This window comes from Rhipicephalus microplus, chromosome 5 (assembly GCF_043290135.1).
Source record: "Rhipicephalus microplus isolate Deutch F79 chromosome 5, USDA_Rmic, whole genome shotgun sequence".
NCBI lineage: Eukaryota > Metazoa > Arthropoda > Arachnida > Ixodida > Ixodidae > Rhipicephalus > Rhipicephalus microplus.
Window position 1 is genome coordinate 51,620,702 of NC_134704.1, and position 14,983 is coordinate 51,635,684.

The 14,983-nt window shown below is 48.4% G+C and overlaps 1 protein-coding gene across 1 annotated transcript in view; it reads left to right on the forward strand.

The window, feature by feature from the left end:
- Nucleotides 1–13,791, forward strand: part of LOC119174566 (transmembrane protein 135) — a 50,394-nt gene extending 36,603 nt beyond the window's left edge. The window contains exons 6-11 of the mRNA XM_037425532.2: nt 6,694–7,083; nt 7,784–7,951; nt 10,396–10,536; nt 11,074–11,172; nt 12,054–12,121; nt 13,411–13,791. Of these exons, the coding sequence (XP_037281429.2) occupies nt 6,694–7,083; nt 7,784–7,951; nt 10,396–10,536; nt 11,074–11,172; nt 12,054–12,121; nt 13,411–13,552 (1,008 nt within the window). The 3' untranslated portion in view covers nt 13,553–13,791. The remainder of the gene's footprint in view (nt 1–6,693; nt 7,084–7,783; nt 7,952–10,395; nt 10,537–11,073; nt 11,173–12,053; nt 12,122–13,410) is intronic.
- Nucleotides 13,792–14,983: the final 1,192 nt, after the last annotated feature.

Consider the following 14,983-nt stretch of genomic DNA (forward strand, 5'->3'; position numbering starts at 1 on the left):
GTTACCATCGACTTTCTCAAGCTAAGGTGAAGCGTCGAGGGAAGTTCTGGAATACGGTTGTTAGTCCATGCTATTTATCTACTTTGAAATGATCGCTCCGGAGACCAGTTTTCTTCTTGCGTCACTCGCGCAATCCCGGTCACTTACATCGCGAAGTGCGATGACCGACCGAGATTAAAGGAGGCGGGACCGATAGCCTGCGTGTGCAACACTCTTCGATCGCGCTTCGTGACCACATAGACAAAGCCACCGTTTTTCTTGGTTTTTGGCTTGCCGTCTGACGCGTCGCCTTCGCAAGGGGAGAGGCCATCGAGGAAAAGGTCACCGCGGTACCGGCACCATTTCTCGGTGTCACTTGTGGCGACATCCCGGAAGCAGACACGGCTTTTCTGCGGATCGTTACGACACTGTTGCTCTGTTGCGCGACGCACAGCCCAAAAAATTGCTTATTCATGGCGCTTAACGACCCGTGTCTGTAAACACAATCACGCCATCATCACCATCATCATTATGAGCCCGAAAAAGTACGGTCAATGCCATATATTTATTGTTTTAGATGCTAAGCAGCTCTTTGACTCGCGTGTTTAACGCCGTGCGTCCGTACGACCGCGCAGCAACGCGTTCCCTCGCCGCAGGTGTTGGAGAGGTGCCAAGTAGGTCACACCGAATCTGCGCGTTGACGTCACGCTCTCCTCGCAGGTTCGCGCGGACGTCACTTACCCGCAGCACGCTCGCCGCAGCTGCCGGTTCCTCCGCCCGCTCGCAACACACTTCTCTCTCGCTTCACCCTCTCCACTCCCGCAACGCTCGACGGCACGTCGAGTGGAAACACTCCTTCAGGTCGTTTATATGCGATGAAACTTACTCGGAACCCAACCCGCCTCCCGCGTCTTTGCGTTTCAAACAAATGTTTACTTGAGTAAATGCTACACCCAGTTTCGCTTGAAACCGTATTTCCAGCACCCGCGTCGACGCCCGTTTCAACCGGGTCAACGCCGTGTGCACCGCTGCTGCTTCGCATCCCATCAGGATCCCCTTCGGGGAGATGATTCATGATTTTTAGATACCCTACGCTCTGCTTCCCGGCATTTTATGCATGGGTGGGTCTGGAGAGCGTGCAATACACATAAGCGTCCAGAGTGGTGTCTAAGCAGAAGGCGGTTGCCCCTGACTCGCTCGCTGGATTTCGTGCCAACCGGTTGTGCCCCCGCGATTTCCGACGACAGCGCAGCTCTAGTCGACTGGCTCACTCTACGCCATGCATCTCCTGACGCCAAGAGAAGTGACTCTTAAAAAAGAGAAAAGAAGAGAAAAGTGAGCCCCGTTATTGTCTGCTTCAGTGAGCGACACCGCCACAGTAGCTCACGAGGGATGGGGGTGAGGAGGGATAAAAAAGGATAGGAGTAAAGATGTAGGAAAGCCGAAGAAGGAGAAGAGAGGAAGAGACGTGAGGTGGTAAGCCAGAGCGAGAGACGACAAAATGAGGGGATAGAAGAGATAGGAAAGATGGGAGCACGGTCACTGGAGTCCGAGGACGGGGCGCACCTGCGAGAGCTCCTTTCGGCGTCGGTGGATGGCGTAGAGCAAGTCCAGTAAGTCAGAGCTGCACTGTCGTCGGAGGTGGAAGGTCGTCGGCGGCAGGAGGTGACGTAGGGCGAGCCCAGTCGGCCAGAGCCACGCTGACGCCGGAGGTCGCAAGCGCGCGGAGCGCGCGACCGGTCAGCCCGAAATCCAGCCTCCTGACGCCAAGAGATCTCGCCGAGTGGTACGCCGTCCGCGTATTTGGAATTGCTGGCCCCGCATCGCACGAAAGAGGGAAAAGAAAGAGTGCGAGGAGGACGCCAGTGCCAGCCTCAGGATTGCTCGCGCGCTATTGGTTCGCCTCTGGAGGTTACGTGCTGGTGACGCGCGCGCTGGTGACGCAGCGACACCGGCTAAACTTGCACACCTGCACCTCATTTTCAGCCATGCTCCCCGCTCTGCCACAGACCCTCTCCGGCTAAGCGGTGCAGCCCCCGCCATAATCCGTGGTAACGAGAGACGGGGTGCGGGTTACACAATAAGGTAGGGAAGAAAAGACTTCAGTTGGGTGCTAGAGCTGCCTATTCAGACGCCGCGGAAGCCCCGTCCTCGGACTTGGTGGTAGTGGTTAGAACAGGAGAAAGGCACCTAATTTCTGCAGCCCTGCCGGGAGCACGGCGCAGTGCCTGATCCGTCCTGGGACTTCTGCGACCGTTTCCATCTTTCCTATCTTCTCCCTACTTCCTTATGCGGCTGTCCTTGTGCCTCTCTCTTCCTCCCTGATTCTCTCTTTACCTCTATACATTTAATTCCCATCCTTTTTAATCCCTCCTTACCCCCATCCCTCGTGAGCTACTGTTGAGGTGTTCTCCCCCTGAGAGACAGTTACGGGGCTCACTCCCCCCCCTTCTTACCTCCCCACTCCCTGGAATTCAGCATAACATTTTCCTATGCAGTAGCAATAAGCTACGCGGCTTGATTAGCACACTCAAGTCCAGCCTATTCTTCAAAAACGTCAGTCATAATTGCGAGCAACCTTTTCACCCGTATTTTTGATCTCGCCAGTCATGTCGCGGCAGCTGAAAAAAAGAAACTGGATGTTCTAAACTTCCTCTCTCTCTCTCTCTCTCTCTCGCCCACCACAACCGCGGTTGTACCCCATGTAAGAACGGTTCTGCGGATGAATTTGACAATACATAACAGAACTAACAAAGTTATATGCATATATGTACTAGCATATACGGGTAAAAGTCAGTTGAGCAGTTAAAATGACGGAATTTCGTCCTAAACCAGTTGTAGAAACAAGCTAACAACAATAGAAAGCGTCGGACGTACGAACGGCATCTGTTAGTGTGACCGGACTCTGTCGTAGCTTTGTTTTCTAGTAGTAACACACACACACACACGTGTGTGTGTGTGTGTGTGTGTGTGTGTGTGTGTGTGTGTGTGTGTGTGTGTGTGTGTGTGTGTGTGTGTGTGTGTGTGTGTGTGTGTGTGTTATGCCTCGCCCAAATTCCACGGGGTCTTTTTCCTTCATACGGCGACGGTTGCAGAATATCGTGCAATACCACGTAGCCGGCTCTTTTTGTCGCGAACTTGTCGTTAGCCAAGCAGTTCTCAGCAGCCGAGAGCAACATTCCGAAGCGGCGTCAACACAGCAGTACGGCGAATTCTTCAGGGTCGTCGGCTCGCCTTGCCAAAAACCCTTTAGATACGCCCGACCGACGGATTCCCTAGACATGACTACTCCGATGGAGGCGGAAATGTTGTAGGCCCGTGTGCTCAGATTTGGGTGCACGTTAAAGAACCCCAGGTGGTCCAAATTTCCGGAGCCCTCCACTACGGCGTCTCTCATAATCATATGGTGGTTTTGGGACGTTAAACCCTACAAATCAATCAATCAATCAACCTAGACATGACTATGTGCAGTTTGTGCGGCTTCGCTATCCTTGGCGCCTTCAAGTCTTCTTTTCTCGCACACCGCGGCCTGCCCGGAAGCGATGCCTCCATTGAGTCATCTCTGGGCTTGAGACTCCCCGTCGTCGCACCAGGCTAGTTGTGCCGTGTATTGTGGGGGTTTATCTCTCACCGTGCAACGAACTGGGCTGCCTCTTCCCCTTTTCCTGGTTGAGAGGAAAGAGGTATTGGACTTCCCCTCTTCGGGGGCAGACAGGAAGACGATGGTATGATTGGAGTGTCGTAGACTCAATTGTTTTCCCTTGCAAGGAATCATAGGAAGACCCAGGATATGAAATGTGAGCGCCGAGATGCTAGGGGATGCTTTTTTGCTTTCTGCTTGTTTCACGCTACCTTGAACATGCTAACATCGTATATAAACGTCCTTACCTACCCCGGCTCCTCTACTTGTCATCTTCTGAGGCTAGGATGGCTCCGGTCAGGACCACTCTATCCAAAGTCGCAACAGTGGGTGGGTGTGTGTTGTGGTACCCTCCTCGCTAACTTAAGTGAATGTGCGCGTGCGCACTCGCCTAAGACAGTGGGAAAGCTGTCATCCTTTTTTTTTCCTTCTCAGTCAGTGTATTCTCCAGCATTGATCTATCGCATGCAAAGCGGTCCTTGAGTCACTTGTGCCGCAGTACTTTCGCGTCATGCGAAAAATCGTAAAAATATTAGCAAGCAGCTGTTACCTGTAACGGCTAACAACGTATCTGGTTCATAATTTGCACACGCACACGCGACACGTATTTACGTGTACGGGAATAATTGATGACATCTGAAGCCTTTGCAGGCAATCAATCATTCAGAGCTTTTGGTGACGTTGATATGAATCTAAGAAACAATAACTTGAAACGTAAGCTATACCTTTCATTACTCTCGTACTAATTTTCCATCTTTTCGTGTGATACGAATTTCGGATGATAAGAATATTGCTGGTGCCCCGCCGCGTTGGTCTAGTGGCTAAGCTACTCGGCTGCTGACCCGCAGGTAGCGGGATCAAATCCCGGCTGCGGCAGCTGCATTTCCGATGGAGGCGGGAATGTTGTAGGCGCGTGTGCTAAGATTTGGGTGTACGTTAAAGAACTCCAGGTGGTCGAAATTTTCGCAGCCCTTCACTACGGCGTCTCTCATAATCATATGGCGGTTTTGATACGTTAAACCCCACATATCATCATCACGAATATTTCTGGTGATCCCGCGCGACTCATATAACTGAGGTTTTTCTGTAATTACTTGCGGGGCTCTACGTGCCAAAATCACGATATTATTATGACACGGTGTAGTGAGGAAGACCGGATTAATTTTGATTACCTTGAGTTATTTCACACTTTCCTGTCATGTCTTCATTTCTTCAAATAAATTGCGTACTAAAACGCTTATAGCACTTGCATATAGTTAATTACGTTATGGTACTTTGTTTTCACGATAGCAGATTGATGTGTGGATATCGCAGTAGGGTATACCTAAAAAAATGTTCATTTTTTCTTAATGTCACGGGTCCCGTTAATTACGGAGGCGATCGCCGGGTTAATTCCAAGGGCCGAAGTATCGGCCCTCCGAACCGCACCACGACAGCGTGGACAATTTAGAAGTGGTCCTATTTGGCGCGCCAGCGGACGCCGGCTGTGGCCCAAAGAACAAGTCAGAGCCGAGAGTTGATAAACAAAAGAAAATTATATTCTCAGTTATGGCAGATCAAAACGATACACAAGAATGCAAACTCGACAATAGTTGAATGCAATATGTCACCAATCAAGCAATGTACTACACAGTACAATCAGCCACACTCGAAACAACGGACACAGATAACAATACGCACTACAATGCAGTTGCATGCATCGAACAACCAAGACACTTAAAGACTAAAGAGTTAGAAAACTTATTCAGTCCAAAGTTCTTGGAACAAAAGTCTGCATGATACTCTTCCGAGAATCACTCACTCGAAGTCCAGCGTTGTTGTCGTTCCGCTGCCCCCGAAGTTTCTCTTCCAGGAAACCTCGCGTCTTCACTTGGCCGCTCTCCAAGCTTCAAACTTCTTCGCCGGAAACACGTCGGCTTCCCACACGCAGCTGTTGCCACGCGTCTTCGCTCGATAGCGGTAGACACACACTCTTGCCTGTAGCTCGAGTCTTCGCCCTTCAGGTGGAAATCCTCTTCTTCTCCTCCTTTGTCACGGAAGACAAAAGGCTTCGCCCACAAGGCGGAACACCCGACGCACTCTGGCGCATACTTTCTTCTTCTCCTGCTTTGTCACTAAGGACAAAACCTTCACCGACAGACGCGGCGGGATACCCTACGCACTCTGGCGCTAACTTCCTTCTTCTCCTGATCTCCCATCTCGGCCGCTCGATTAAATACCTTCCGCGCGAGATTCCAGAAAGTTCTCATCATTTCGTTGGCGCGATACGCAGCGAAGGCTGGGGAGAGGGCGAGAAGGTACGAGGGCCGTCCGCGAAAGATGACGCAACCCTGCATCACCACGCCCCTTTCCATCGAGAACTCTCTAGGGCTTGCTCGGGCGCCGTTGAGAGGAGGTTTCGTCGGCGCACCTACGCTTCCGAGGGAGAGGGACGCGCGCCCGGGGAGTCTTTGGATGCTTGTTTTCTTCTTTTTTTTCTTTTATCGTTGACCTTGAGGCGTCTCTCCCGCGCTTTATCGCGAGAATTTGGCGGCGCGCCCTTTTTGAGCGCTCGGTTTGCGACACTTAATCCATGTGCATTTTCTTTGTCTTTTTCTGATTAAGAATGATATATCGAGTTGATTCCAGTCACAATTGAATACCATAAGTTCTCACTATTTTAGAATAAGTAGTTGGGAAGAATGTAGTAAGACCGTTAGAAACGGCGGCGTTTACTACCTATTTGGATTGAGCTATATACTGCATGTCTATTAACGCAGGTACTAAACAGAGAGCACAAAGTTAGCAAAGGTTGTAGCCGGTAATCGTTTTTAACGTAGGTTTTTAGCAGGTTCCAAAATGTTAGTTAGTTCCAAGTAACCACTGCAGTTGCTAGCTATTTGCTTGTACATACTACTTTACTCTTTTTTTTAAGTACACCTCTTTCTAACTTGTTGATTGCTAATATATACGCTTTTGAAAAGCATGTGTCGCCCATCGACCTAAAAGTTTTCTGAGTATGAAGAAGGGCCCACGGTCGTGTGCCATTATTTTTCGTCCTGCTTTGTGATGTCTTGTTGTCCTCGTCTTCCCAGGTGATGCTGTTCAGCGTGGCGTCCGCGCTCTTCCTGTACGTGATCCGGCGCAGCGGCTTCTCGAACGACCCCGTGAGCCGGGCCTTCCAGTTCATCGTGGGTCGCGAGGAAGTACTCTCGTCGTCGCCCCGCGGTTCGTGCTCGCACACGCCCAGTTCGTCGGGCAGCTCGCCCACGCCGCCCATCCTGCGCGCCGGGGTGGACAGTCCTCCCGAGGACCTCGCCGCTCGCAGCGAGGCCCAGCAGAAGGCCTGGCAGCTCGTCCACTACGTGTCTCGTCTCCTCGACGACCAAGGGTCGTGGATGCAGAAGAGGCTCACCGCGCTGGGACTGAACGCCAGGCACTGGTCGTGCGGTCACAAGCGTGGATGCGCGGCGCACGTTTTCCAGGTTGGTTATGGTTGACCTGATTTGACACAGAGAGATTAAAAACTCGCTGGAGAGGCTGTCACTGCTGCAAAACTAGTGCGTAGCTCTGACATTTGACCAGCTTTGCTTTTACTTCTTGTGGTCGCTCTAGGTTAAGTTAGAGAGCCATTCTGAACTTTATTGCAACAATGCAACAAAACGTCACGTAGATGCGAATCGCAAAAAAGACAGTGATTAGGCGTGCACGTGCCTCTTCTATCTGCAATGTGTTTTTTTACGCTACTTATGCCAACTCGCCCGATTTTCACATTTGCTTAGGCTAGAGACGCTTGTACCTACACAGTCAGTTCCACTGTGTGTGTACTCATCGTGCGTTTTCCATTCTTTTCAGCAGATTTCGGGCAATCGTGGTCAATGTAGTATGCCTGCAGCCATCTAAGTAAGATGCGTGCTTTAGTCAGCAACTGTGGCCTCGTGCCTTGGACAGGCATGCAGTAAGCAGCCATACACATCTAAGGCGCGCGCAGCTAGCGAGTGCTCAGTGTTTGCTTCTAAGAGTGCATCGCCGTTATACGGTGGAATAAACTGGTTCTGGTGATGTTTATTTTCTGAATGTGACGTGTGGCATCTTGATGATTTAGCGGTACATGGTCATCACTGGTCCTTGCACCATAAAACGCCATTCAGCATCATCATCATCGTGCACTTCTTCTTCGCACAGGGTTTCCTGCGCTCCTTCATGCTGGGCTGTGGCCTGCGGGTGCTGTTTCGGCTGGTGGCCGCCCGACGTCACCTAGCGCAGGACGTGAGCCGCGTCTACCCGACGCTCCTCCGTCGGGACAACCTCTGGCTGGGCGCCTTCCTCGGTTCCTTCGCTGGCATCTACAGGGTACTTGAAAGTTTTGCTTGGGAGCTAGAGAAAGCTGATGTGGGGTCTCGCTTACGAATAAATATAAGTGACCGACAATTAACCAGAACGTGTGATTGAATCGTATGTAGTAGAGATGAAAAAAAAAACGAAAATGTTCCAGCATTCTTTTCGCGTTGTGCCTAGGATTTATAGTTTTAAATTATGCCTTAAATTACCAAAAAAAAGTGTTTTGTTGCGGAAGGGCCTTGAAGTTGGATTATGGAACATGGGGTCGATCCCTTTGCTGAACGAGGTCGCGTAGTCTGACGCTTTCTTGCGTGCCTGTTCTCAAAAATGCAATATGTATATTGTTATCCAGCAACAATAAGTTCTGTGCTGCTGAAAGGGACACTAAAGTCAAATAACAATTTACGTCAGAAGGAAAGCTCAATGTATGACAACATTTAAAACTAATATTGACACTTACCGAGAAATTAAATGTAAATGCACAAGAACACAAGCGCTGCAGTGGGGCATTTTCAAAATTATCCCGATGACATCAGACGGACCGCCTACAATTAATCACTAGTACTTCCGTGCATCGAGAGACGCAATAAAATGTTGTTTGACCGTTTCTGTTTGATTCATGGAATAAAAAACCGCCGGACGTTACTATGGGGAATGGCGCGAGTGGTACAAAAATTCAATTTTCGCGTGGTTGCACGCGACAGGTAATGCCATCTAGCGGGCCGCAGTTGAAACAAAAGCGTCTGCACTCTCGAAGCCAAAGGCGGGAAATTGATCAATGGCCGTTGTTGCTGCTGTGGCTCCCGCTGCTTTCGGTCTGCTGCTAGTAGCGCAGTTAAGCTGGGCACCGTTATGCATGACAACAGTGACGCGAGTCGTTTCGGTCCACCGCTTCTTGAGGCGGATAATTTGAAGTGCGCTAACCCGATGCGTAGAACTAAAATGTGATTTTATTTAAAAATAGGCCCTTCCTTGGCACGAAAGTAACACTACAAGGTTTCTGGACCCCCATTTCAACAGTCAACTTCGACTTAATATTTGACTTTAGTTTCCCTTTAAGCCGTAGGAGGAGTTGCATGGTGAAAAGCGGCGCTGCTGTCGTGGCCGACAGGAGACCAGGTCGAGCTGTGGCGCATGCGCGCGAAGTGCACGCATGCGCAGTAAACCACCGTGCTCGAACACGAACTGCCCGCGCTCTCAGTATTTGCAGCATGCGAGCATACGACTTCGTATATTCTCTGCAGATGGAAGAACTCTGTTTACACAGGTCTCGCGGCGTTTCCCACTTGACCATTCTGGGATCAGATCCAATACACTTCGCGCTAAAAAAAGGGCAACATAAAAATTGTTCTTAATCCTTTGTTGCTTGTGTATAGCTCACAGATAAGCCGTTGGGCGCTTTTTTACGCACTTAATTTATCTTTTATCTCTGTCCTGCGGCAGCACACGAAGCAAAAAGAAAATGTCGTGAAAAGAACAAGCATGTGTATGCACTGATACTTTTCTGTGTATTGTCTAGCCATTTGTCTTGCTTTCCGTGCAATACCAAGGTAATTGATCATTACAACAAACTGCAGTACAATCGTTTGAGCAGTACTTTGGTTTGGACTAGTTCTTCTATTGTCGAACTTATTATGAAGTGCCAGTGCAAAGGCTCGTGGCGCCTTTTCTCTCTCTCTCTGTGTGTGTGTGTGTGTGTGTGTGTGTGTGTGTGTCTTTGCGTTGCCACACTTTTACTGCAGTGCAGTTGGAGAGAGGGGGTCGCCAAGTGGGCCCTATACTATATCTTTTCTCGTTCGAACCAGTTGTGCAAATCTTTAGTGTTCAAGGTTCTCACTACTCAGGCAGCCCAAGGGCGCTGTCTGCATTTATCAGAAGGAGAAATTTATTAGAAGAACGAGAGGTCGGCCTGAGCTCTAGTATACGTAGGAGAACAGGAAAATTAATCAGAAGAGTGCATTGACAAATAAGTGAGCGTTAACGGTAGCAGGCAGAGACTCCTGTTGATGATTGGGTAAGTGAATCTTGGAGGTTAATGTAAAATGAAAACATTTATAAAGTGAACACGCACTTTTTTTGATGGATGGGTGAGGGTTTGCAGAACAGTCTTATGAATCCAACATAAGAAAATTAAGATATTGGACGATTTCTACACACTGTAAATATATAGGTGAGGCATCAGAGTGTCGCCATTCGTTCCTATGTCCACCTTATTTGTGTTCGTGTGAAGTATAGTTGTCGGTCATGTGCAATTCTTGAACACTCAAGCAAGACTGTACAGAGTCCATTCCGCAAATGTCAGAATGTGGTCTCTAGTATTTATGGCCTGAAAATGGCTGTCAGGACTGCTCGTGTACGCTAATGCATAAGCTGATAATAGGCCGTGCTTTTTTGTACGTTCGCGCACCACGAAATGGGGTGAAAACGGTGCCGCCCCCACTCCAATTATATTCCAGCTAGTAAGCTGCCTGCTGCGGTGGAGTGGCGATGGTCGCAGTGACTGGCACGCTCTGCCGGCTGGTCTTCTGGCAGGCCTGTCCATGTTCTGGTACCCAAGTCCCAGCATCGCACTCTACCTAGTCTGGAAGCTCGTCGAGGTGAGAATCGAATGCATGGGTGCGAGCACCAGGCTGTTGCGTGTTTTGTGATTTATTTCCTGCGTAGCAGCTGGCCAAGTAATAATTTTGTTTCTTTAGCTGCGTCTACGCCAGGATGATTTTTTAAATCCTCCTTTGTATACACTTGCGTAGAGTTCCCAAGAGACAGCAATCTGTCTCATTTGTATGTATTTTTTGCGCAAACAGATGGGTTACTACATGGAAATAGGAACATATCTGCAACTTTATAAATCTAAGCTTTCTTAAGCTGGTTTTCGGCTTCTGTAATGTGCAATACAATTGTTCGCTTGCTTTAAAAACGTTTAGACAGCCATTAGCGGGTGCCGTAGAAATTCACGAAGTCATAGCACTGTTGCAAGGTTCCTTTCTTGCACTTCTTTTACTTCACTTCAAAAGCTTTGCTTTGCCGGTGTGGAGAGAAAATTCGATTTGTCTGGGTTCCACTCTACTTCTCAATGTCCCATAACTAATAATGCATATATTTTTTCTTCTTGTCTGGTACGCTTACATTTGCAGAACGTCTACATGGCTGGCATGGACAATGGCGTTCTTCCGTGCGTTCCCAACGCGCCGGTTCTCCTCTACTCTGTCTCCTGCGCGGTGCTTTTTTACGCGGTGAGTATAATGAAGATTGCGAAGATAAGGTGCTGCATTTAATGACGATTGAGACTATGCCGGTTGTATGTGGCCGCCAAGTGTCTTGCAGCTCGTAATATCAAATCGTGATGTGCCTCTGTGCATTGCGATATAGCATTGCATCATTCCATATGTACTGCTGTATACCGTAAAGTATCTAACACCTTGCTTCTTTTACGGGGGTCGTTTTACATTTGCGCTGTCTTCGCAGTTCGGGCCACGATTTTCCGATCACGCAACCCTATTTAGTTCTGACGATGGTATTCAAATATTAGCGACTTCCATGAAATCAGATCTTTCCCACCCGTCATTTATCGTCACGCAGAAACGTGCCACGCATTGCCTTGTTTCATAAAACGTATCACCGCCCTGCACTATAAGCGATCGCCTCATCCCTGAGCCATCTCATGTATCGCATCACACAGACCATCGTTGTAAAGTCGGACTCGTTTCGTGTAATACTGCGCACTTACATCATTCATTTATGCCACGAACCTGTCGTGATTGGAATGGCAATCCCGTGGACGTTGTGAACATTTTTCATCATGAACAGTTTCGTAATTCCGCAGCTAACATTGTATACTCAAGCTTTTTCTAAACTCACTAATAGTTCACATTTTGCTCCTTTGTTTCATGTGCACTTTTATAGTATTTTTGTTCTTTTTTTCGTGTTTTTTGTGTGTTTCAAAGTGTTGCTACCACTCCCCCCCTGTAAGGCCTCTGGCCCTGAGGGGTATAGTGAAATGAAATTAGCGTGGTCCGCACTTAATTAATGAAGCTAGGAACCACGTGTTTCATCCAAACTCACGTACATCCTTTCTTCTTCTTCTTCCTTTTTTTTCTTTTTTACTGTACACCAGGCGGTCTTCGAACCTCACAATCTCAGGCCGACGTACTGGACGTTCCTCAACAGGTTGTCGTGCGGCAGGTACGTCCCAAAACAAGTGTACGACCGTTTCAGCTAGACTGTGTAGTATACCTGGCATTCCCGCTGAAATCGTGTCTGCCATCTTGGATGCCACAAGTTGTGCGTCAACCTGTCGTCTTGAATATTCTTTTTCTATAGGATCAATTGCAATACGCATATACTCAACGGCTCATTGAAAGGTCGTAGTTGGGAGTTGATTTTGACCGACTGATGAATTATTTCTGGCCGCCCGATGGATTAATTCTGGCCACCTAATGTTTTCTGAGGTGCGCCTAAATCGAAGTTACGCTGGTGTTTTTGCATTTTCGCGCGATCAGCCCTAGTAAGGTACCGTAAACAAAACGGCAATTTCGAAGCACCATGAAGGTGTGTATGCGCACCAGCAGAACAATCAAACATTCCTAAACATCGTAATTAATAAACTCGGAGCCACCGCTGGTAAAGGGTGTGTAATACGGTGGCTCCCGGAAAGAGCGTATTCGGAAATTTTTTCGGAGGGGGGGGGGGGTCAACTATATTTTATGGGGGTTCACGCGTGCATTTGTATGTGTTCGTGTATGCATTCGTAAGCGAAATTGAAAAATACTGAGGCGGGGTTGAATTCCTCTCCCTGTGGGTGTTCTGCTGTTCGAGTACCCAAAGCTTCGCAACCACTATCAGCTTCGCGAAATCGCGAAAAAAAAAATTGTTTTTTGCCTAAGTCGAAAACATTCGGATGAGCCGGAGTCTACGAATCGCGTGAAATCGAAATTCTGACTAGATCTCTACAATGAGACCTATTGTAATTGTAGCTGTGAGTCGCAAAACTGTTATTGAGATACACTGAGATTTCCTGAAAAAAAAAAGGGGGGGGGGGGCATCGTAAACAACGCACATTATTCACTAATGCTCTAACTTCAGATTCTTTTGCTCCGCGTCTAGAACAGTCAGAGATTCCGAAATTTCCCAGAGTGTTGCCAGCATTTAGGTTAACAACTGTGCCAAACGCTATTGCGCAGAATAACGTAAAAAACAGGTGTACGCTTCTACAGCAACTGTTCATTGGGCAAAGTCGACCAATAAACAGTTTTTTTTTTTTTTGGGAAGCGCACACCTTTTTTCCTATTTGTTTGTGGCAACCGAAGACATACTTTTTATAATATTCTTAAGCCCTTACGACACGTTCGCGCCGTCGCTTTGCAACGCTATGATATGTTCTTATGCAACTAGAGGCCTAACCACTTCGAGATTTTATGGTCACACAGTGCAGGTGCACCGTGAAGTATAACTTCCCTTCTCTGCATTTTCAGATTTTCGCTGCTGAACCGCCACGTGTACGACATGTTCGGCGTGCACTCCTCCAAGCTGTTCGATGACTTTTGGCCCAAGCTGGACTTGAAGTTCACCACGCGCAGGTTTCAAGAGTCGGTCCTCATCTGGGTGCCGTTTTGACGAATAGCCAGAAATGGAAGAAAGAAGAAATAATGTGTGATATGGCTAAATGAATGTTCTCATTCAGCCCCCCCCCCCCTTTCCATTTTTTTGTATTGCAGTTATGTCGCGAAGCCTCTTATTCCACCGCAATAAGTTTGCGACCACTCGAGAATCTGGTGTTGGTGGAATGTGCAAACTGCGAAATAGCCGTATGTGAATGTTTATTTTTTATAATATTTTCTTCTCACTGGAACTTTTTTAGGAGTGTCATTCTGTACGCTTTTTCGGGACGTGTGATTTCCACCCACCCCCTTTTTTTGTTGCAGTGCCTCACAGAGGTCTGTGAGAAAGGGGGGGGGGGGATACACTCTCTGCTTTCACCTGGTCTTCCAGCCCTTTCCATCACTCCGACCTCCTCACAGAGACGGCAGACCATAAGCCTGCGCACGATAAGGTAGGGCGGGAAAGGGTGGCAGCACAACACTACACTCTTCCCAACTCCTTAGGGGGGGGGGGGCAGCCACTTCGTCATTCACCGCGTTTTTATCGTTAGGACCTCAGTGTAAGTGTACGAGAAGAGTGTAGAGGGACGCTGTGAAAGAACATCGCCTCTACCCCCCTCCCCACCGAATCCGGAACTCCACGCATGCCTATGGCCGGAAAGACGGCCGGACAGGACAGTGATTGCGCAGTCCAGTCCAGCTGCATACGATCGTTGAACTTCCGACTGTTGCGTTGATTGTTCCTCCGCGTGTTACACTTGGGGAAAAAAAAGGGGGCGACGAACAAGGGAGAACAATAGACAAGAAGTGTTTAATGAACGTCACGGGAGTCATCGCAATATATCATTGTAGCAATATGCTTTTACACGTGCGCATACTGGCGCATGCTGCGGGAAAGATAATTTAAATTTCCGAAAGTATCGACTCCTTGTACCTCCACGATTCACGCAAGCTCAGTTTCTTGGCTTCTTTATATTTTGACATCTAAATACCGTCATCGGCCATAACAACACCCGCCATCTCAACACCGGTTGTCGATTCTTACAAAAACCGGCTATTCGCTGCGCTCCATCTAATTGGTGTTAAATTGAAAATAGCTCTAATCAGGATGGCCATCACGATACTTTTTTTTTTGTAGTATTCGTCGTCTTACCAAACTTGCTGTGCTCACCTTGAGGCTCCGTTTACGAAGTAGATTTGCATATTCCAGGTGTGAGGACATACAGACGTGTGCGCCTCTCGAAGGGTTGCACGGCAGACTCTCTCGCTCAAGAGGCCTTGAAATCGCAAGAATGTTGTCGATAACAGGGGGTTTTTAAAGCGCGCTATGAACAAGGTGTTTTGCAGGGTGAGGGCGCGAAGCACTTTTGTAAGAACGCCTCTGTTGTTTTCCTTCCTGTTTGTAAATTTTGCTGCGTTATATAATGGGCGACAGCTAAACCCGGCT